This window comes from Podospora pseudopauciseta (assembly GCF_035222475.1).
Source record: "Podospora pseudopauciseta strain CBS 411.78 chromosome 2 map unlocalized CBS411.78m_2, whole genome shotgun sequence".
Lineage (NCBI taxonomy): Eukaryota > Fungi > Ascomycota > Sordariomycetes > Sordariales > Podosporaceae > Podospora > Podospora pseudopauciseta.
Genome location: NW_026946663.1, coordinates 3,628,642 through 3,648,280, shown reverse-complemented (window position 1 = coordinate 3,648,280; position 19,639 = coordinate 3,628,642). Strand labels below are relative to the sequence as shown.

At 52.0% G+C, this 19,639-nt stretch overlaps 7 protein-coding genes across 7 annotated transcripts; 3 read left to right on the top strand and 4 right to left on the bottom strand.

Annotated features, from left to right (window-relative positions):
* The first annotated feature begins 4,246 nt into the window (after positions 1-4,246).
* QC763_210110 (uncharacterized protein) lies at positions 4,247-9,023 on the top strand. The gene is made up of 3 exons (XM_062910060.1): positions 4,247-4,890; positions 5,017-7,718; positions 7,775-9,023. Exons 2-3 carry the CDS (start codon positions 6,650-6,652, stop codon positions 8,572-8,574), a joined length of 1,869 nt encoding a protein of 622 aa, XP_062768927.1. The 5' UTR covers positions 4,247-4,890; positions 5,017-6,649; the 3' UTR covers positions 8,575-9,023.
* A 131-nt stretch (positions 9,024-9,154) lies between these two features.
* Positions 9,155-10,610, bottom strand: PEX19 (Peroxisome chaperone and import receptor; the record flags this gene model as incomplete). The annotated part of the gene is made up of 3 exons (XM_062910059.1): positions 9,155-9,461; positions 9,520-10,325; positions 10,388-10,610. 3 exons carry the CDS (start codon positions 10,608-10,610, stop codon positions 9,363-9,365), a joined length of 1,128 nt encoding a protein of 375 aa, XP_062768926.1. The 3' UTR covers positions 9,155-9,362.
* Positions 10,611-11,196: 586 nt separating this feature from the next.
* QC763_210090 (uncharacterized protein) lies at positions 11,197-12,464 on the bottom strand (the record flags this gene model as incomplete). Its single annotated transcript, XM_062910058.1, has 2 exons — positions 11,638-12,464; positions 11,197-11,577 (listed from the first exon to the last, which is right to left on the bottom strand). Exons 1-2 carry the CDS (start codon positions 12,127-12,129, stop codon positions 11,197-11,199), a joined length of 873 nt encoding a protein of 290 aa, XP_062768925.1. The 5' UTR covers positions 12,130-12,464.
* QC763_210080 (uncharacterized protein) lies at positions 12,319-15,803 on the top strand. Its single transcript, XM_062910057.1, has 2 exons — positions 12,319-12,637; positions 12,686-15,803. The coding sequence occupies exons 1-2, from the start codon at positions 12,620-12,622 to the stop codon at positions 14,084-14,086; spliced, it is 1,419 nt and encodes a 472-aa protein (XP_062768924.1). The 5' UTR covers positions 12,319-12,619; the 3' UTR covers positions 14,087-15,803.
* On the bottom strand, positions 14,090-15,913 carry LIS1_1 (Lissencephaly-1). Its single transcript, XM_062910056.1, has 3 exons — positions 15,763-15,913; positions 14,825-15,683; positions 14,090-14,761 (listed from the first exon to the last, which is right to left on the bottom strand). Exons 1-3 carry the CDS (start codon positions 15,810-15,812, stop codon positions 14,267-14,269), a joined length of 1,404 nt encoding a protein of 467 aa, XP_062768923.1. The 5' UTR covers positions 15,813-15,913; the 3' UTR covers positions 14,090-14,266.
* A 110-nt stretch (positions 15,914-16,023) lies between these two features.
* Positions 16,024-18,050, top strand: FMT1 (Methionyl-tRNA formyltransferase). Its single transcript, XM_062910055.1, has 4 exons — positions 16,024-16,420; positions 16,477-16,553; positions 16,614-16,729; positions 16,785-18,050. Exons 1-4 carry the CDS (start codon positions 16,174-16,176, stop codon positions 17,875-17,877), a joined length of 1,533 nt encoding a protein of 510 aa, XP_062768922.1. The 5' UTR covers positions 16,024-16,173; the 3' UTR covers positions 17,878-18,050.
* QC763_210050 (uncharacterized protein) lies at positions 17,992-19,400 on the bottom strand. Its single transcript, XM_062910054.1, has 4 exons — positions 18,971-19,400; positions 18,771-18,863; positions 18,548-18,704; positions 17,992-18,483 (listed from the first exon to the last, which is right to left on the bottom strand). Coding segments are annotated over exons 2-4 (381 nt in total). The 5' UTR covers positions 18,772-18,863; positions 18,971-19,400; the 3' UTR covers positions 17,992-18,260.
* Positions 19,401-19,639: the final 239 nt, after the last annotated feature.

Below are 19,639 nucleotides of genomic sequence, written 5' to 3'. Positions count from 1 at the left end.
GTCTCAGCTGGTCGGTTTCGAAGAGCCTTCTAGTTCGCTCTACCTACAACACTGCCGCCTACGCACTGGCTTGTTAAGAATAGAACTCACCAACACGTCTTATTCATTGCTGCTCTCTTCCCGGATCTCAGATATTCAGGATGCAGATCATCTTCCAGAAATACAACTTTCGCTTTCTCAGTCCGAAGCCTCTATTGTTGGCCGAAGTTTTCCTGCGCTTGCCCGGCTGACAGTACAGGTCACGCCTAGTTGATGTCCGCTCTCTGTGTTACAGATTTCTTCTTGCACCTGGGTTGCCGAGTGGGGATATCATCCCAGTCTTCCCAGTCATAATGAGCCCTGATTTTATGGCTTCGTGTCACCTTCTTGGGCTGCTCAAACTCGGAATGAGTTGCTGCGATGGAAATCATCCGCAACAAATATGGCTTCAGCCTTACAAAACATGGCTTGGTGACTTGTGAAAAGTGAGTGCTTATTAGGTGAGACCGACAATGAATAACTCGCACGCCATTTCAATGTTTCATGACGCTGGTAGGGCAAACAGAAATTTTGTAAGCCCTGAAGCGAAACACCGGCCTAGCTTGATTTGTGGAACATATGGAACTCTGACTGGACATGAACTCTTCCCCATTCTTGTTTCAAAACCGATTGTGAGATCCAGCATGTCTGTCCGCCTGGCATACACGTCGTTGTTGACATTGCGCCACTGTTCGCAGTGATAGTTTCCATGTGCGTGCCCATGCCATGTATTTGAAGAGGAGGTTGCTACTCGAAAATAAGGCCTTCAAGATGGTCAGGGAGCCCCGAACAACAGTCGAGTACCGTGTTGATTATTTTCCAGGCGGTGATTCCATGTCAGTCTTGTTTCTTTCGTTCAGATTGTGATATCTCGCGGGATTGGGTGTTTTTCCAAGCCACCAACGCGATTTAACTTCAACCAATGCAGGTCACCATTCAATTTTCACCCCCAAAATCTACTCCCTTTCCCTTCAAGCCTTGTCTATATTTATTCTGCCACCGTCAAACTTATTTCCCGCATGCTCACAAACTGCCCAACCAATTCGCTCAGTCGTTGTCATTACTATCCCGGCGCACCGGGCATCCATACACACTCCTTTCAAAAATACATTTCCAAGATATTTGAATCCGTCAGGCTCTACCTGCCAGTTTTGGTCCTCTTTCCTATGCTGCTCGGCATCGGGGTCGATGTCTACAAGAGGAAGAGAAACCAGGACAGAAGGGAGAGGGAGAGGGACGATTTCCACATAAAATTCTGGGAGGCTTTGGCGAAGGATAGAATCGGGAGAGCGAAAAAAGAGACGGACAGGCTGAAGAGGGACAAAAACACAGCGAACAGGTTATCCGCAGTCGAACATTGGCTCCAACATTCACTCCCGAAGGTGGGGTGAATAATTCTTTTTTTTATGACAACGACCAACCCAGTCTGCTCCGAAACCCACCACTTGCCTTGCAAGTGACTGGGTGATGCATATTCATGCACTTACCTTAGGCAAGACGTGCTTTGATAGCTAACTGTTGGGTGCGTTCTCAGCTAGAGGATCGCATCGACAAGCTCGAGCACCGGAAACGCGGGCCTACCCCAACAGTACGAACGCCGGATGCTCCGAAAGACGCGTGGCAGGATATTGTACAGGTCGGAAAGATGTGAAGTACCGGTTCGTTACCTCGACGCACTCCGTGTAATGTCATTTTGTATCCGAGAGAGGAGCACATGGCTCCCTTGGCATGTTGAAGAGATGGGAGGGCCTAGACTGAGGACACTTGGAGAATATCAAAATCAAAACTCCCCATGCTCTGCTGAAAATATCCTTGTGCTTCTCTCTCATACGAGGCTACCTAGATCTGCCATTCTCCCGACCTCCTCTGTGATTTCTACAAACATGACCAACAAAGACGCCCACAATTCCTACCTTGAATGAAGCCCATTCAGCCGTGCTTGTCCGAGTTGTCAGAACTGTCAGATCAACGCACCCGCACTGACGGTCTGCTCGTCTTGGCCACGCCCAAGATGCATAGCATCTCCTCGGTAATAACCTGACAACGAGGCACTATGTAAACGCCTTGACTGCCATTTGTCTTTTCCCCAACCCCCAACCCACAGACTCGCCAGTGATTGCATGGGAACAGGTACATATTTCTTGACTTCAAGGTGCCCTGCGTTTTACTGACAGCCCGTCCATCTTCACTGCTTCACTGTCCTGATGATAACATGGCAACGATCAGAGAACGAACATTGGAGCTATAGCATGAGAACAGATACATGAGAAAGAATGCCCTGCATTCCACGGTCAGCCAGGTGACAGACGCTCTCTCAAATAAAGATGACTTAAACCAGAGCACAGACGGGGGAGGGGAAGGTTTGGACAGTGTCATCCCAACAACCAGCCACTCTGAAAGTCAATGGCTGATCAAACCTCTAAGCTGGAATGGCTAAGGATGTTGAACAGGATGTTGACTGATAGCCCCCCTTTATGTCTCCGCAGCTACTCGACACTCGCACGGCCTGATGGCTTCGATGGGAATGGAATGAGCGTGAGACCGAGCAAAGGCATGACAAGGATCGATGCTATCCTCACAGGTAAAAATCCTGGCTGTAGTTGAAGACGGGCACGAAAAGCAGTTTCGATGAACTGACGCTGGATAAACTACCCATCAGATGATCAGATGGGTATGAAAGATCAGCAAGGACATATCTAAAAGTGAATGCCATGCTACCTGTTATTGCCTGATAATAAGCCGTGAATACCAGGCCTTCATGTCAGTACTCGAACACAGGCTTCTGCCTTCTGGATGAGAGGTAAGGATTTTATATACTAGAGGCACCTTGTTGGAATATCGGGTCGTTGTGTCATGATCTGGAACTCTCGCGATAGGCATATGTCCGATCAGTAATTTCTCCATGGCTCACGTGTCGGCTAAAGCTTTGCCCATCCTTGATCGTCACCAGTCACCTCAGTTCTCCCCATGACTTTTCACATGATGCAGCTTTCTCGGCAAGTTCCTATAAAGCAGCTGCAAAGAAAGAGTCATGTCATCTTGGCAAAGAAGAGCAAAGCGCAGGCTAGGATCGAAGCAAGCAAGCAAAGAACAGAGGTTATCCCGAGCTCTAGAGAAAGCGTATGTAGCCTTGGCGGAGTTCTCCCTGGTCATCTCATGTTCCTCGTGCAGGTACCGGCACCCCTGTTCTACTGCGAGCTCATGGATCAGGGTTGTGACTCCAACGCCGGCGAGGATGGGCCTGGGTTCGACAGGACAAGCTTCATTATCTCGAATACTTGGCGTTTGTCAAGAATATTCCCGAGCTGTCTTGGCTTCATGGGCAGGAACCTGAGTTTCTAAAAAGGAATGCCACGGTGAATTTTTGCTGTTTGGTCTGGGGTTTTTTGCTTTCGCTAGTAGGTTGTGGGATGTGATTTGAGTAATGGAAGATCCCCGAGTCCCAGGAAAGTACTGCACAATGCCGCAGTGCATAATGCATATGCGAAGATCTGGGGTGATGCGGACATGGAGACTGGTAGCAATGTTCGTGAGTACCTATGTGGTCTGTTGCCGTTCTGGGTGAAAAGAAGGAATAAGTGATGCCACGCTATCAGATTTTGCTGATTAGCAAAAGCCTTTTACTGTTAGCCCAATAGCGTGAGCTCGTGACATCTGACCACACCTCTCTGCTCACCGAGGTAAGAAGACCTACCTTATCCACCATGAAAACCCTGAACTTCGGCTCAAGAAAGCACAACTGCCGAGCGCCGACGCTGCTTTGTGTTCTATTTCCAAGCATCTTGGCATATAAGTCTGATGCAAGCCCAAAGTGGACGGGCCACCGAACTTGCATGTTGGAGGTCCTGCTGACGGCTTGATGCGCAAGGACCTGAAAGGGCAAGCTGTTGCAAAAAACCGAGAATCTTAACGCCACAGCATTGCCATTAACAACGCAGCGATATCTAGGAAGAGAAGGTAGGAAGTGGCAGACCGATGAAGAATGTCGTTGGCTCGATCCACCGCATGTGACTGTTGCAAAGGGCCGACTTGTTGATCATGCAATTCAGATGTTGGGTCGATATAGACCCTAACCCTCGAAGCATTCGGAGTTGTGTTGGAGGTCTGACGTCACTGCCAGAACCCCCACAATCCGAAAAATAAATCCTTCTCGGTATCATGTCCGAGAGTAGATAAAGTAGGTCCCACGGCGCAGACATCGAAGCCCAGGTGAGACTCGCAAAAACCATAGTTTTGCGAGCTTTACGTTTTAGTATCGGGAGGATTGTCATCCTCAGGCCATTATTCCGCTGGCACCTGTGCTGTCGCGAAGGAGCATCGACCGTGACTAAATGGCACTTCCTATTGCGGAAGGTGACTTGGACTGTAACAACCCGCCTTTTTTCCGCTCCCCCCTACCACTTCAGCCGTTGCATTCTCACCACCACTCGCATGCTGTTTGCGTGACCGACGCTTCGATTATACGGCCGCTGAAAGAAGAAGGCAGCCATACAAGACGAGGTAATTGCCAATGTATCAGCCGATCCCTCTCGCTACCACACCCTCGTAACGAGCAACAGCTACCCCAAAAGATAACGACTGCATGGCAGCACCATAAGCACAAGATAGAGGCAGAGATGCATCAGCGTGGCATTCGCTTTTTGATAACAACAGCACCCGCATCTGACATCCGTTACATACCTAGACCATCTGTGCCAAGCAGCCCTGATCATGAGGTCCCTGTCTCATACTTTTCAGGTTCCGCAGTACTCGTTCCACCCAACCACTAGGTATGCTCCGTGGCTCCTGCTCTCATCGGTGAACGGTGAGCAGGTGAAGCTATTGGACTGAACCATACAGAAATACCGAGAAATACCTCGCTGTTGGAGAAATGTGAGCATTTCATTGGACAACGGTTGGAATGCTCTTTTCTTCGTGATTTCTCAATGGTGGACCGAGGTGGTTTCTGTGTGTCGTTGTTGAAGCACGCTTTAGGAAGGAGGAAAACTAATGGCCTAGGAATCCTGGATGCGACGGCGCACACCGAAAAGCAAACATACCCGGCGTCGAGCCTCCACGGGACACCATGGCCGTAGTATCTCGCTCGAACTGACTGGTTATCGTCGTGGGAAGGGAGCAGATGGCGCAATCCGAGAGATAACTGCGAATGCACAAATAAGCTTCCAAGCCGCATTGGCAGAACCGTCATCCTAACGTTCGAGTCTTTTGATGCTCCAATCAACAATGAGAGGCAAAAGTTCTCGAAGCTCGTGTCGAAACGTTCGTCCCATGAGAGAGGACAGACATCTCATGGCAAACCGTTGTCCCGTCCGCCCAAGGACTTCAGACACTGGAGTACTTGGCTGTATACTGCTACCCCATCGACGATATTTCCATCAGCCCATATAACTGTATGGGGACCCCTCTCGCCATCGCTATTCCCGGACCCAATAGCAGGCCCCCGTGATGATGCTCCGGCGCTTGTGATGGTGAGGATGAGCTCTAAATCCTCCAGTATTCTAACTTGTCGAATAACGGTGTCTGGTCCGGCCCGCGGGCTCTCCGTGGGGCAATCAGGTCGTCGTCGGCCGGTTCCCCTCCAGGGTTGCCACACCTCGGTGCTCATGTCGTTGATTTTTCGCTGACAGGCACCGGGTGGGTCCCCACACGATCCGGCGCGGGCATTGGTGCCAAGAGGCTGGGCATAGACGATCTAGGAAGTTCCTCTCACACCAAAAGCCCGACCCCTGGTCAACATCCCCCAGTCCCCCAAGACGGTCCAAGGCGCCTGCGGGAGCTTGTGCCGACTTGTCTTTGCGCCGTGTCGCTCAGCGGCGCGCAGCCAAGCGGCAGAGGCGCGCGGGAGAAAGCTTCGTCCAAACATGAACGGCATGGCGTTTCTCGGCATGTCGGCACTTGTGCTGCGACGTCGACAAAGCAAAACAAATAAGTACATACCAGACTGGCACAATGTGTACCTAATGCGTGGGGAGAAACCAGAGCTCGACGGAAACAGCATCTAGATTCGATCAATTGGGGCAATTACCCTCGTGTACATGCCACCCCTCTATATCAGGCCAGGGATCGCCAGTAGCATGTTGCCGTTTCGTCGAAAGAGGGGGGCGGGTTGTGGTCGACTGGAGGGGAAAACGGCAGGCAACCCGTTGTTCATCTATCTCTTGGCGCTCTTGGTCAATCTTGGAAGGTGGCAAGCCATCCCAAGACAGAGCACTTTCCAGAGGTGGGCATTCCTTCCCTGTCCATGGTCCGTTGTTCCTTCCGTTGGTACCTCCGGGAGCGGGAATACTATACGATGCAGAGAAAGAGCCGAGACTCGACCATCACTCGAGCCCTCGGGTCGCTCTTGCCCCAGATTGTACCCATGGAAGGTAGGGCAGCAGGGAGGGCAGGTGCAGTTGTACCCCATGCGGTGCTCGCTCGCCACACTAGTGGTTGCTTAAGGTGAAAAATATATCTCGCGGGGTCGTATATAATACCTGCCGTCCTGCTGCTTCGCTTCTCAGACACGGCAGGCTCAAGTGTCTCTCTCTCCATCCACCTGGCACCCGGCGACCTTACGGCCGCTCTCCAAAGACGAGACAAGGCAACACCTGAGTGTTCCATTCAGAGAGAACTTCCCACACAGCCCACCATGGCGTCCGACCCCACGAGCATCGCCGTGAGCGACGATGTCAAGGCCATCGTGAAGGACAAGGAGGCGGCCGGCTTGGCCCCCGTCCTCAGCAGCACAGTCGAGGACGACGACCTCGGTGTTAGCGCCGATGGCAGATCTCCCACCGACGAGGAGCTTCACACCCTCCGCCGCATCCCCGACAAGATTCCCTGGAGCATTTACACCATCGCCTTCGTCGAGTTGTGCGAGCGTTTCTCCTACTACGGTACCACTGCCGTCTTCACCAACTTCATTCAGCAGAAGCTGCCAGACAACTCCACCACAGGTGCTAGCTACGACATCGAGAATGGCCAAGCCGGTGCCCTCGGCTTGGGTCAGAGAACCTCGTTCTCGTTGACGACCTTCAATGCTTTCTGGCAGTACACCATGCCTCTGTTCGGTGCCTACGTTGCCGACAGCTGGCTCGGTCGTTACAGAACCATCGGTGCCGCCCTCGGTATCGATATCATCGGTCACATCCTTCTCATCATCTCCGGTCTTCCCCCTGTCATCAAGAACCCCAATGGTGCGCTCGCTGCCTTCACTCTCGGCATTATCACTATGGGTGTCGGTACCGGTGGTTTCAAGCCCAACGTCAACCCCTTGATTGTTGAGCAGCTTGATCTCGAGAGAATGGTGATTCGCACCCTGCCGACTGGTGAGCGCGTCATCGTTGACCCTGCGGCCACCGCTTCCCGTGTCTACCACTACTTCTACCTCTTCATCAACCTCGGTGCTCTCGCTGGTCAGCTCAGCATGGTCTACTGCGAGCACTATGTCGGCTTCTGGCTCTCTTACACTCTCCCCACCATCATGTTGTGCTTCTGCCCCCTGGTTATGCTCTGGGGTCGCAGACGCTACAAGCGTGTCCCACCCGCTGGCTCAGTTCTCGGCCGCGCCTTCAAGATCTTCGCCCTCGCCAACAAGGGCCGCTGGTCCCTCAACCCCGTCAAGACCTACAAGAACCTCCACGACGGTACCTTCTGGGAGAACGTCAAGCCCTCCAAGATTCAGAACAAGCCCAAGTGGATGGACTTCAACGACGCCTGTAAGTTTTGTCGCCATCTCAACCTTTTGCTTCGAACCATAGCTAACATAAACCAGGGGTTGATGAGGTTCGCCGTGGCTTCAATGCCTGCGCTGTGTTCATGTGGTACCCACTCTTCTGGCTCTGCTACAATCAGATTAACAATAACTTGATTTCGCAAGCTGCCACCATGAAGCTCGGCGGTGTCCCCAACGACGTCTTGACCAACTTGAACCCCTTCGCTCTGATCATCATGATCCCCCTCATGGATACCCTTGTGTTCCCCGCCCTTCGCAAGCTCCGCATCAATTTCACCCCCATCAAGCGTATCGCTGCCGGTTACTTCGTTGCTGCCAGCGCCATGATCTGGGCCTGCGTTCTTCAGTACTATCTCTACCAGAAGAGCGAGTGCGGCAACCATGCCAGCGGCAATATGCTTGGTCCTGACGGCGCCGAGTTGCTTGGCTCTGACGGCAAGGCAATCAAGTGCCCCAATGTCGAGATCAGCGTCTGGGCCCAGACCGGCTCTTACGTTCTCATCGCCTTCTCCGAGATTCTGGCCTCCATTACCAGCTTGGAGTATGCCCATTCCAAGGCTCCCGCAAACATGCGCTCCATGGTTCAGTCTGTCTGTCTGTTCATGAACGCCATCTCGTCTGCCATCGGCTTCGCGCTGGTGCCCCTTGCTGGCGACCCGCTTCTCGTCTGGAACTATGGAGTCGTTGCCATTGCCGCCGCCATCGGTGGTCTCTGCTTCTGGCTCCAATTCCGTGGCCTCGATGCCCAAGAAGATGAGCTCAACATGCTTCCTAAGGGAGATGTTGGCGGCAATTCTTCCGAGCCCCAGGCTTATGAGAAGAAGGACTCTGTTGCTTAAATAAAGACAAGTCTTAATGTTCTTGTTCTTTACTTTTTGGCCTGCGTTCTACTACGGGGCCGCAGTACATGTCCGTTAGTATGGGTATATATACTCGTTAATGATTTTATTGATTGTGATGGGATACCACCTTGTGTGTATGATTTCGATGGGGAAGCATTTGATGATATACCCCCCCATTGGAGGTAGGAAGGATATCTCTGGGTAATGTTATGAGTAAGGGAAGGAAAGGGAGTGTGGGTGTCAGGGGTGGATATGGGACAGGGACAGGATTTTCCTTTTTCAAGAGTCTTTGATACCAAACAACACAGCTGTGATAAGCCTAGCTACTGGGAAATATACCGGATCACAATATTTGTTACTGCGCTTTGATTGTAGAATGTATAGTGTGGTGATGTCGAATAATAGGTAAGCAAGTGATACTCCAATAAAGAAAATGCTTTTGAGTGTTTTGTCATAATATTGCCTGTCAGCCTACCTATATCTCTGAGTTTAGAGCAAGATTTCTTGTTTGTGCTTGCCATGGAATGCCTCAGTGGAATGGGTCTGGAGGACTGATGCACTTCAGCGTTCAAGATGGGGGAGCTTTGCGAATCATAATTCTGTTCTGTTGTATACTTGTGTACAATCCGTGGGTTTCGGTGATGAACTAAAACAAACATGTGTGCCCAGCGCTAGATATCTAACAAGCTCAACAGTTATAAAGACAACAAATCTCGCTCTCTTTCAAATGGTCGAACATGACAAACTGAAAATCAACCATCTATGATAGTATCGTTTCCCAACCTCTACTGAGGAGCACACCCCTCATCTGGCATGGCGAGCGCGTCTTGCGTAGAGGGCATATCCCCCACCAAATCCGCTGGCGGCTGACCACTTGCTTGCATCTATTCCCCTTTGGTCAGCATCATACCTCGTCCAGGATGCGATTAGATGAAGACGTACCTTTTGCATCCGATCAACAATATACTCCCTATCCGCCGGCTTCTCATCACTGTACCCCGCCTCCTCAAACTTGCCCACAATTTCCGCCACAAGCCCCTGCTGCTCCTCATATCGTTTGAGATCTTCGGCCGACGTCTTGTCGCGATTCTTCTCCAGCCATTCGGGGAACTTGTCGTGCAGCTCCTTCATCGGCTCGTAGAGGATCTCCTTGTTGGTGAGCTGCTCCATCATACCTAGGAGCATCTTGGAAAACTCCTCTTCACTCCCCTCCCCACCGAGATCACCCAGCCCGCCACCGCCAGCCTGCATTTGCTTGAGGAGCTCCGCAAGGAAGTCGTCTGATCCCTCCGCGGCGGCAGCAGCAGTAGCTTGCTCCCCCGAAGTTTGCATCCGCTCCATGGTGCGACGGATGGTTTCTTGAAAGGAGGCTTCAGCACCGCCGGCACCGCTGCCGCTGCTAGATGGGGGGCGGATATTAGGGGGGGGGACAACGGGGGGAGTTGGGGCAGCAGCAGCAGCAGCTCCTGCTGAGGGGGATTTGGGATCTGGGGAGGCAGCGGCGGAGGCAGCGGCGCCGAGCTCCTTGAAGATGGACTCGAACTGGGCTTGCATCTCGGGGGAGGACTCGATTTCACCTAGAAGGTCGGCCATGCCTGCTTGGAGCTGGCGGGCGAATTCATCTTCGTCCAGGGGGAGGTCACCACCGTCACCACTGGCCGGGGGGCGTTCTGGGCCTAGGGATGGGGCGGCTGCTGGGGGCTTGGAGGGGGGTCCAAGTTTGACGGCGTTGAATTCCTCGAGCATGTCTGACGAGGGTATTAGTGAACGGGGTTGGAGTGAGAAGAAGTGAGGGGTAAATGAAGCTTACCGTCCAGATCATCCAGGTCGTCTTCATCCGGGTCGGGGACGTCGTCGTCGTCATCGGCGACATCTTCAACTGTTACTGCTTTCTTCCCATCTTGAACAGCTGGGGTAGTGATAGTAGCGGCCGGAGTAGTGGTTGTGGTGGGGAGAGTCGCATCTGGCTTGACAGCAACAGCAGCAGCAGCAGCGGCAGGTGCCGCAGCGCTGTTGGTTTGCTGTTCCGACATATTTCCCAAACAGTTGGCCTGCTTTTATACGCAAGGTACCTGCGCTGCGCCTTGTGATAGGTACTTCCCCTATGTAGTCGAGGTGAAGTAGGTTATCTCAAGACGTAAGGCACTCTCGGCTCATTGGCATGTGACAACTCCGGAGCGGCCCAGTGCCCCTCAACTGTTCGGCCGGGTCCCGGTTCCCGGTTCCCCATATTTTGAACCACGCTATTCGCCGGGTTCGAACACAATCACAGTGCACGGACCATATTTTGAACACTAGTACGGAATACAGTGTGTCGTGTAAAGCCATTCTTTCATATTTCTTTTTAATACAGCATTATTCTATTATATCACAATTAAGTCAGCCTACCTGCAAGCCGACGCCGCTTTTCAATGCATGAAAGTAATCTCCAGACTCCAATAACTCCTTGATGTCCAGTATGCCATGCGCCCAAATATGTAAACCATCGATATGTTGTTCCACTCTCAGTAACCCGTTTCTCTGCTGGGTATATCCATCTCTTACAACGGGGCATATATGCCTTCCAATGTACAGTGCCATATGTAATTCGTCAACACAAGACAACGTGAAGTATCATAATCAAGACATCTCCACATCTTGCCCGTCCGATTGTTGTCCTTGAATATGGTGTTGCTGTGAAGTCTGGATCGCTTCCATGAACAACTCATCCCAATCCTCGTCATCATCGAAAGAGTCATCCTGATTGATATGTCTCGAGGAGTTGTTGTCCTGGTGGAGCAACGCTTCTGCTTGTGCAATCTCGGCCATCTCAGCCTCTTCCAAAGCATCCAGCATCATTTCGTCTGGATTTTGTTGTTGCATTTGCCATTGCTGTGACTGCAAGCTGCGATGCTCGTCCTCAAGCTCTTGTTCCCAGAGTGCATAAGGGTTTTTGGCTCGTTCTCGGTCAAGATAGGCGAGGCGTTCGTTCTGGAGACGGTTGAACTCTAATCTGGCAATCTGTCCAGGGGCTGTTAGTTGGGAGAAGAGAAAAGTACAGGTGGAAGGCAAATAACGAACCTCATCCTGTCCACCCCGTCGCTGAAACTTTTTATCCTCCTGCCTCTGCCGTACATTGTTGAGAAAGAGTCTTCGTCTCGAGTCTTGTACATCGTTCCGCTTTTTGACTAGAGGATTGCTGTTCTTTGCTGGGTTCCGATTGGCAAATCTGAACTTTGGTTGTGGTCCGGAGCTCTCATTATTGTCAAATGAGGACCGTATTGGTGAGGACTGGCTCATGCGAAGATGGGATGAATCTGACGGGGGACCAAGAGGGGATGAAAGCATCATGTCGGGGGCATCGTCTGATGGCAATGTCGGTGAAGGTATCCTCATGGGGGTATAAGAGAGAGGTGATGATTTGGCTGGCTTGTGTGGACTTGAAAAGACGAAACTGCTGTGCTGATTGTTACCGCCAAAACTTTGGAAACCGCTGTTCACGGCTGGGTCAACCATAGCGAACATGGCGCCTGGTGTTGTCTTTTCTTTTGGTAGAAGTGTTCTATCTTGCATCCAGCTGAAGGGGTCTTCCTTGGGTATACGGTAAAGTGGCAATTATGGTCAATTTTGGCGGTGGTCTGTTGGCGGATGCTGTGGACAAAGAATCAGGTGGTGGGGGAGGCCAGGCAGCTGAAGGCAAGTCTGCAGAGTTTACGCGACGCCCTGGACGCGGCGCGCTAACACGACGCGGAGTGGGGTCGGGTTTGTTGTTAAAGTGCTTTTCCAAATTGGGTTGGGAGCTTGGGCCAAGAGTGGAAACAAAAGTGACCAAACTGGTTGGCGTTGTGCCCACCGTAGCCATTTCCCAATGCTGACGACGCGCAGGGTTAGGGGAAGGCTGGATCACCGCTGTTGGCCGCTCACTCATCAACTCGAGCACTGGGTGCTGCCTGTCACAGTTTTCCAGATATACAACCTTAATGATGAATGATTTTGATCTGTTCAGGAACCGTATAATAAGTACACCCGTGACTGATTTGCTCATCCTGTATTGATTCATCAGATGGGTCCATCGCCAGCAGTAAGTTCTCTTTCAATCGCGTATGAGATGACCACTAACACCCATCAGACACCCGCATCCTCTCGGTTCCTGCTCTCAAAACGACCAGGCACACATCAACCTCACGGCCAAACACCAAACCAGTCAAGCTCGGCTGCACCTTACAGATTCTACGGCACTCCAAAATTTTCGTCTACCACAAAACCGCTTTCGCATCTCAGCCATGCCGCGCCCTACTCAACTCCTGCGTTGGCTCTCAAGGCCAAGGCATCGAGAGCTCGCGCTACACAAGAACTTCTTATAGAAGATAGTTCTCCCGTTCAAGATCAGGAGCGTAGTCGACATGATGAAGAGGAGCCGTTACCATCAAGAACAACTGCTGTCCGAGACAACTTACCAGAAACAATCGACATAGACTCGTCTCTTGTCCCACAGTCTTCTCTCCCAGAGCCAGGGGACAATGACGAGGAGGTTGACCCCGGCCCCTTACCAAAAAGGAGAAGAATATCCATTGCCACATCAGAGCCCGAGCTCGAACCAAAGGAAGAATGGATTCCAAGCTCTGCCTTTCCGATCGACTCGGACTCAGACAATGAGCTTCCCCCAAACGATGACCCAGAAATCGACCACATCATCACCATCTACTCTGATGACGATGATGACGAACCCCCAATACCTCACTCTTCCCCTCTGAACATAAAATCCGACAGCGAGTCCGACTCAGAAGCTAAACCATCGCCAGACAAAGACACCAGACCTGCAAGGAAAGAAATCTTTAACCCACCACCTCGCTTTTTGCAACCCCCATCACCACCAACATCCACCTCGCCTATTTCCGACTCGAAGAAGTTTTCCATCCAGAACATAAATCCTGATCTCTTTTCTCCACCCAAACCTCGCCGGGGCCGCAATCGTCGGGGGCGGGGCCAGTATCTCACCAATGGATTGGCGGCTGAACTCCAAAATTGGCTTATTGAGGTGAAAAAAACATCAGAATATACAGATACCCCTGTCAAACAAGAGGCCGACGTGCCACAACCATTACCACCAGGGGCAGTCCAACTAACTGTGGAGGATGTAAAGAGAGGAGGGGAGGGGTTAAGTCTCATCAGTGCGGCTTTACCCAACGCGCGAGTAGGAACACCTGGTATGCAAGCTGTTTTGGCTGGTGATGGGAGGATAGGCTCCTTGGAAAGAGTTGATCATGGTCTAGATCGGCGCAGTACGGATAAAAGAAACGGACAGGAGCGTCTAGCTGTTGGGACGGTGGTGGCCGTTGTGCCGCCTGCTTGGGACGTTGAACTAGAGGGTGGGCTGGGGAGGTGGGCGGTTGCATATCGGTGGCAGGTTGTCAAGGACGCACCACAACCGCAAGTGCCCGAGAAGCAGCCAGAACCACCAGTACAACCAGTACCAGAGCCACTACCAGAACAACATGTGGAGGAACAACACATCAAAGTGGAAGAGTAACAACGATAAATGCGTAAACATTAACATTAACGCTTTCTTGTAGCCACCCAAGGCAGCGGCCTTTCTATAGCATACCCCTAATACGCTGAATGCGAATGATGCTGATGATGTTGCCTGAAACCCTATTCATACTCTATGTCGGCCATTTGCCCGCTTCGACACTGCATTGGTCCCAAACACTCAATTGGCAAATATCCTCACCTTGCCTTCCGTCCCATCCACGCTCCCAGTCGCAATCACACACCGCATCTGCAACCCGCCATTCGCCTCGGCACTTATCTTCTTCGGCGTGCCATCACCAGCATCCCCACCAGCAAGCCCATCCTTAGTGACTCCCGGCGCCCACCTCACACAGCTCACGAACCCGTCAAACATGCCAGAGAGGGTCTGAACACATTTCCCATCCTGGCTCAAATCCCAGCAGCGCATCGTCCTGTCATCTGCCACCGAGATCAAAAACTTACCTGCTGGATGAAAGGCCAGACCTCGGACCCAGTTGTCATGGCCCTCTAGCACTTTGATACATTGTCCCCTCCTGTCCCACAGCCGTATTTGCTTGTCACGCGAGCCCGTCGCCATGAACTCAGCAGCACTGTTTGCTGGGGGCACCTTTTCATGTCCCGCGAGGCGGGCGAGATGGGGGTATGAAGTGGAGGGTGCGAATTCGCAGCACAACTAGCAGACCCATGTCAGTATATCAAATCAGAGACGAAAGGTTACAAAAATGGGGGCACATACATTGAAATTCTCATGCCCAAACATAACAACCCTACACTCCGGCTCCGTCCCCCCAATATCCCACAACCTAGCCGCTTTATCACTCCCGGTGCTCAACAGCCACCTCCCATCCGCCGACGGCGCCACCGCCCTCGGCCAGTCATTATGCCCCTCAATCGTCTTGACGCAATAACCCGTCGTCACATCCCACAGCTTCAGCGTATTATCCTTACTCGCACTCACGAGCAAATTCCCTCCCGCCCCAGCAGTGCCATTCGCAGGAACAAACCTCACCGAGCTCACAATATGATCATGGCCGTGTAGTGTCCTGATGTTCTTGTACTGATCCGCCGGATCCCACAGCTTAATACTCATGTCGGAACTGCAGCTTGCAAGGAGGGTATTCCCCCTCGGCCCGCCAAAATCCACATCTAAGACTGCCTTGGTGTGCCCTTTGAGTGTCCTTTCCAACTCTCCGAGCTCCCAATCCCAGATTTTGATCGTGTTGTCTTCTGATGCCGAGGCCAAAGAGCTAAAGACAGGATGGAAGGCTACCGAGGTGATGGGCAGGCGGTGGCCTTCGAGAGTGTATCGTGGCGGTCCCTTGGGGAGCCAATTGGCTGGGTCCTGGTTCTTTCTCGACAGGGCTAAAGGACCGGCATTTTCGATCTCGTTCTTGAGGTGGGCGTTCTCTGCTTGGAGGTCTAGGACTTTTTTCTGGAGGCGGATGACCGAGGTCCATTTCTTTTCGAGGAGGCCTTCGTATTGTTTTGCTTTGGCGAGGTCAAAGGTTTCTTCGGGGAGGTTGAGCTCGGCGCGGAGGGTGTTGGCTGTGGTGGCGAGGTTGAGGGAGGTGAGGTAGGCGATGATGGATTTGTGTCTGGATTTTGGTTAGCTATCTATGTCATATTTTTCTGGGATAGAGATAATAGAGGGTTTATTGGTGGGGGGAAACACACAGCTCTTCAGCCTGCCGGTCGGTTAGAAAGCTCCTTGTGGCCATGGTCATAGCTATAAAAATGTAGAAGCAGATAAGAAACAAACATGGCGGGTGTTTCACTTTGGTGATGTTGACCGTATCTTTTGAGCTGGCACAAGGAAGCTCCAGGGGGGTGGAATGCCAAGGGTGGATCTGCAGGGTCCGGGCTTGCAGGGGGCAGAGCTCTCAAGGTTCGTGGCCCACTCATTTTGATCTCTCACTTAAAGCATTCTCACTCACTCACTCACTCACTCACAACAGGTACAGCTTCCACTTGTCGTTCAAGACCTGTTATCGCTTACACATATTTCCGCCAATCAACAAGAGATCTGCATATTCGAGCCTTTGAATTTTTAATTAGCCTACTGTTGAAACAGCGAAATCCACCACAATGCGGTGGTTGGCATCTTCACGACCACTTCGACGGTCTGTTGCAAGACCACGGAGCATTGCAACATACAGTACACAACGCGGCAATCCATTACGAATCTTGTTTTGCGGCTCAGATGAGTTCAGTTGTCACTCGCTAAAAGCTCTTCACAAGAAGCACAAAGATGATCCCAGTCTTATCGAGTCTATCGATGTGCTGGTGCGGCCATCGAAGCCCACCGGGAGAGGATTGAAGCAAGTGACTGAAGGTATGTCCTGACCTGATGACTTTTGAAGACCTGTCATATAATTAAAAGATATGCAGTCCCAATAGCATCAGTAGCCAGGGAACTTGGTCTTCCTCTATCAACGTTACCACACGATACTTTCACAAATTGGTTTGTAAGTGCCCCTGTTTGAGCTTGCTACATCTCAATGCTAACTATCATTCCGCTTGAATAGATGAAGAAATACATCAACCTCATCATCGCTGTCTCATTCGGCCGTTTCGTCCCACCACGGCTCCTAAACCAAGCAGAATACGGCGGCCTCAACGTCCACCCTTCCCTCTTACCCGAGTATGTCACCCTCACCTTTACCCTTTAACCACCTCTTACTTACCCCTCTCCCTAGCCTCCGCGGTCCTGCTCCCCTCCACTACGCCCTCCTAAACCGCTATACCCATACCGGCGTCTCCATCCAGACCCTCTCCCCCCACTCCTTCGACACCGGCACCGTCCTATCCCAAACACCCCTCCCGGGTATCCCCATCCCGCCCAACTCAACCCTTACCTCCCTCACCTCACTCCTCGCCCCCCTCGGCGCCTCCATGCTCGTCTCCTCCCTCTCATCCGGTTTCCACCTCCCACCCCACAAAGACGTCTCTTGGCAGCCCCCCTATCCCATCCGACACGCCCCCAAAGTCCGCACAGTAGCCAGACAAATTCCCTGGCTCACCCCCTCCATCTCAACCCTCTCTACCAACCTCCCCTCCTCCGCCCCCCATCTAGAAGACATCGCCCACCAACACCACATCCTCGGCCCCTTATGGTCCAAACTCGTCGTCCGCACCCCCAAAAAAGAACAGAATAAACGCGTCGTCTGCGACGACATCTCCTACATCCTCGACCTCACCTCCCCCGACCTCCCACCCGCCGTCGCAAACGAGGTGGCCTCCGCGCTGGAAAGGTGCAAAGAAGACCCCTGGGCGGAGGAGCAAGTCCCTGTTCTGGAGTGGCTTCAGATCGGGGACGACGAGCAGCAAGTGCCGGAGTGGTATCCCCCCCAGCCAGAGTCGTTGGAGATGTTTGAGCGGGTTGTTGCGCTGGAGAGGGGAGACATATCATCCGTTGATGCTGCTGCGGGAGTAGAAGGGGTTCAACAACAACCCAAAAGGAAAAAGGAGTGGCGTCTGTCTATCCAGACGGCGTATTTTCCCGATTCGGAGACAGGATCGATCTATCTTCGTGATCCTATTCGTGGCGGGAAGGGGTTGTTGAGAATAGGGAAAATGACAGTGGATGGGAAGCCAACGAGACCAGCTGCGAATGTGGCTGCGCAGTTAGGACGAACAGTGACGGACTACAGAGGCATGCACTTTGATGAGGAGCCGATTGGCAAGGCGTTGCAGCCTGCTACAAGACGACCGGAAGAGGATGCTGAGGTGGATGAAGAGACTAAGAGAAGGAGCAACAGAGCGATGGTGAGGAGGATATACAGTTACTGATTTCTGTACCCTGTATTTATCATTTGAACCAATAAAACGACAATGAGCTACGTGCAAACAATCTGGGTTTATCTTTTCTCAAAACGACTACGTCATCATATCAGGCACCAGGAGTCAGAATACATATCTCAACCACTCTTAGAAATCAATTGAATAAATAAATACTAGTACAGCGCAGCTATCCCAGCCGCCTTCGTTGGAGATGAGAAAGGTGTGGTAGCCAGATAGAAGGCAAGCATCCTCCCCGCCAGATCTAAATCTCAGACCTCTAAAGGGTATCAACGAACCTTCCGCCATGTTGAACAAAAAGCATGGATTCCCGCACGCAAAAAATCGCGGGTGACTGTCCTCACGCGTCATGAATGATCTTCCCCTGTGTGGTCTTACATGTCCTCGGGCTTGCTGCTCGAGGTGCTGGACTGGCTGCTGTCCTTCTCCTCCTCCATGGCTCCATGGATGTCCTCCTCAAACACAGGCTCAGGCTCGTTGATCTCGAACTTGGACTTGAAGTGCTCGGGGTGACTGGAGACGCTGCTGCTGTTGGAGCGGCGGCGGGTGTGGACAAAGTTGAACTCTTCATCCTCGGCTTCTAAGCCAACAGGGCCCCTGAAAGAATTGGTGTTAGTGATATTCTAAGCTGTAAGAGGAGGTAGGGTGAAATAAGACATACCAATTGCCCTTACCACCGCCGTTCTTCTTGGTCTTCTTGGGGTCGGCATCGGCAAAGCCATGCTTGCCAAAGAACTTGGGTACTTGTTGCTGGGGGTGACCCGTGACGGGGGCCACCATGCTGTGGTCCTTGTCATTGAACTTGTGGGAGCGAGTCACTGCGGGAAGGGTTGTCAATGGTTGATGCTATTGATCCTAGAGTCAATGCCAGTGATGAAGCTTACTCTTGATGATGTGTGATGGATTTGTAAAGGTAGAGAGTACTAGAGTGAAGTTGTTCGAAGATAGTTGGACTTGTTGGGTGGAGAGGTTGTTCTCTGACGATCAGAGGGTCAGCGTCACACAAAGAGATGCGGGGTTGAGAGTGATAAGCTCGGGTAAGGGGAGCTGTGCTGCAGGAGACGGGCTGGCGATACATACATACTCTGTGAGGAGCTGTGATGTCACTAAAGCTGGTGTACCAGTTCAGGGGCGAGTCTCGAGTGAGTCGAGCAAGGTTACCAGTTGATGTTGAGATGGGTTGGATGATGGTATCCGAGATGGTGGATGATCAATGGATGAATTAATGTCTGAATGCTGGATGAAAGAAACTGGGTGTCGAGGAGAGGGATGGGAGCTCTTGACTTTAAAGGCCCGACAGAGGTCCGGAGAGGTCAGTGGTTGAGAAGCTGTGGAAGGAAAGGAGCAGCCAGTCACGGCTCGCATTGATCAGGCGAGCATCCTCAAAGGGAAAGAACAGGGGGCAACGCGGTACGGTACGTGGTGGGGAGTCTACGAGGCGCTGTATGGGAGTCGCGTGATTAGCATGTAAGAGGCCATGAGTCTGGGCTGACTTTGGACAGCAGCCATTACGTGATTTGCTCGCCATTCTGCAAAGTCTTGGGCCCCGGCTGTCTAGTGGCTGGTGTTCGTTCCATTTAGCCATAGTGGGATTTGCATTCCCAATTGACACAGGCTATTCCTGCGATTCTTGCTCACCTTTTCTTTGTGAGGTGTCGAGGTGTGAAGTGCTCAATGAGGGTACGTTTGTGATGTCAGGTCCCCACATCTGAAGGTCTCAGCGATCCCCTGCGCTCTCCTGTGCTGGTACAAA

Excerpts from the sequence above, each read along its gene's own strand:
- QC763_210110 (XM_062910060.1), top strand. The coding sequence starts at position 6,650 with ATGGCGTCCGACCCCACGAGCATCGCCGTGAGCGACGATGTCAAGGCC. Across the intron at positions 7,719-7,774 it reads GATGGACTTCAACGACGCCT|GGGTTGATGAGGTTCGCCGT; the intron begins GTAAGTTTTGTC and ends AACATAAACCAG.
- LIS1_1 (XM_062910056.1), bottom strand. The coding sequence starts at position 15,812 with ATGACCATGGCCACAAGGAGCTTTCTAACCGACCGGCAGGCTGAAGAG. Across the intron at positions 15,684-15,762 it reads GACCGGCAGGCTGAAGAGCT|ACACAAATCCATCATCGCCT; the intron begins GTGTGTTTCCCC and ends ACCAAAATCCAG. Across the intron at positions 14,762-14,824 it reads TTGGGCATGAGAATTTCAAT|TTGTGCTGCGAATTCGCACC; the intron begins GTATGTGCCCCC and ends TGGGTCTGCTAG.
- FMT1 (XM_062910055.1), top strand. The coding sequence starts at position 16,174 with ATGCGGTGGTTGGCATCTTCACGACCACTTCGACGGTCTGTTGCAAGA. Across the intron at positions 16,421-16,476 it reads ATTGAAGCAAGTGACTGAAG|TCCCAATAGCATCAGTAGCC; the intron begins GTATGTCCTGAC and ends AAAGATATGCAG. Across the intron at positions 16,730-16,784 it reads CACCCTTCCCTCTTACCCGA|CCTCCGCGGTCCTGCTCCCC; the intron begins GTATGTCACCCT and ends CCCTCTCCCTAG.
- QC763_210050 (XM_062910054.1), bottom strand. Across the intron at positions 18,484-18,547 it reads GGCGGTGGTAAGGGCAATTG|GGGCCCTGTTGGCTTAGAAG; the intron begins GTATGTCTTATT and ends CAATTCTTTCAG.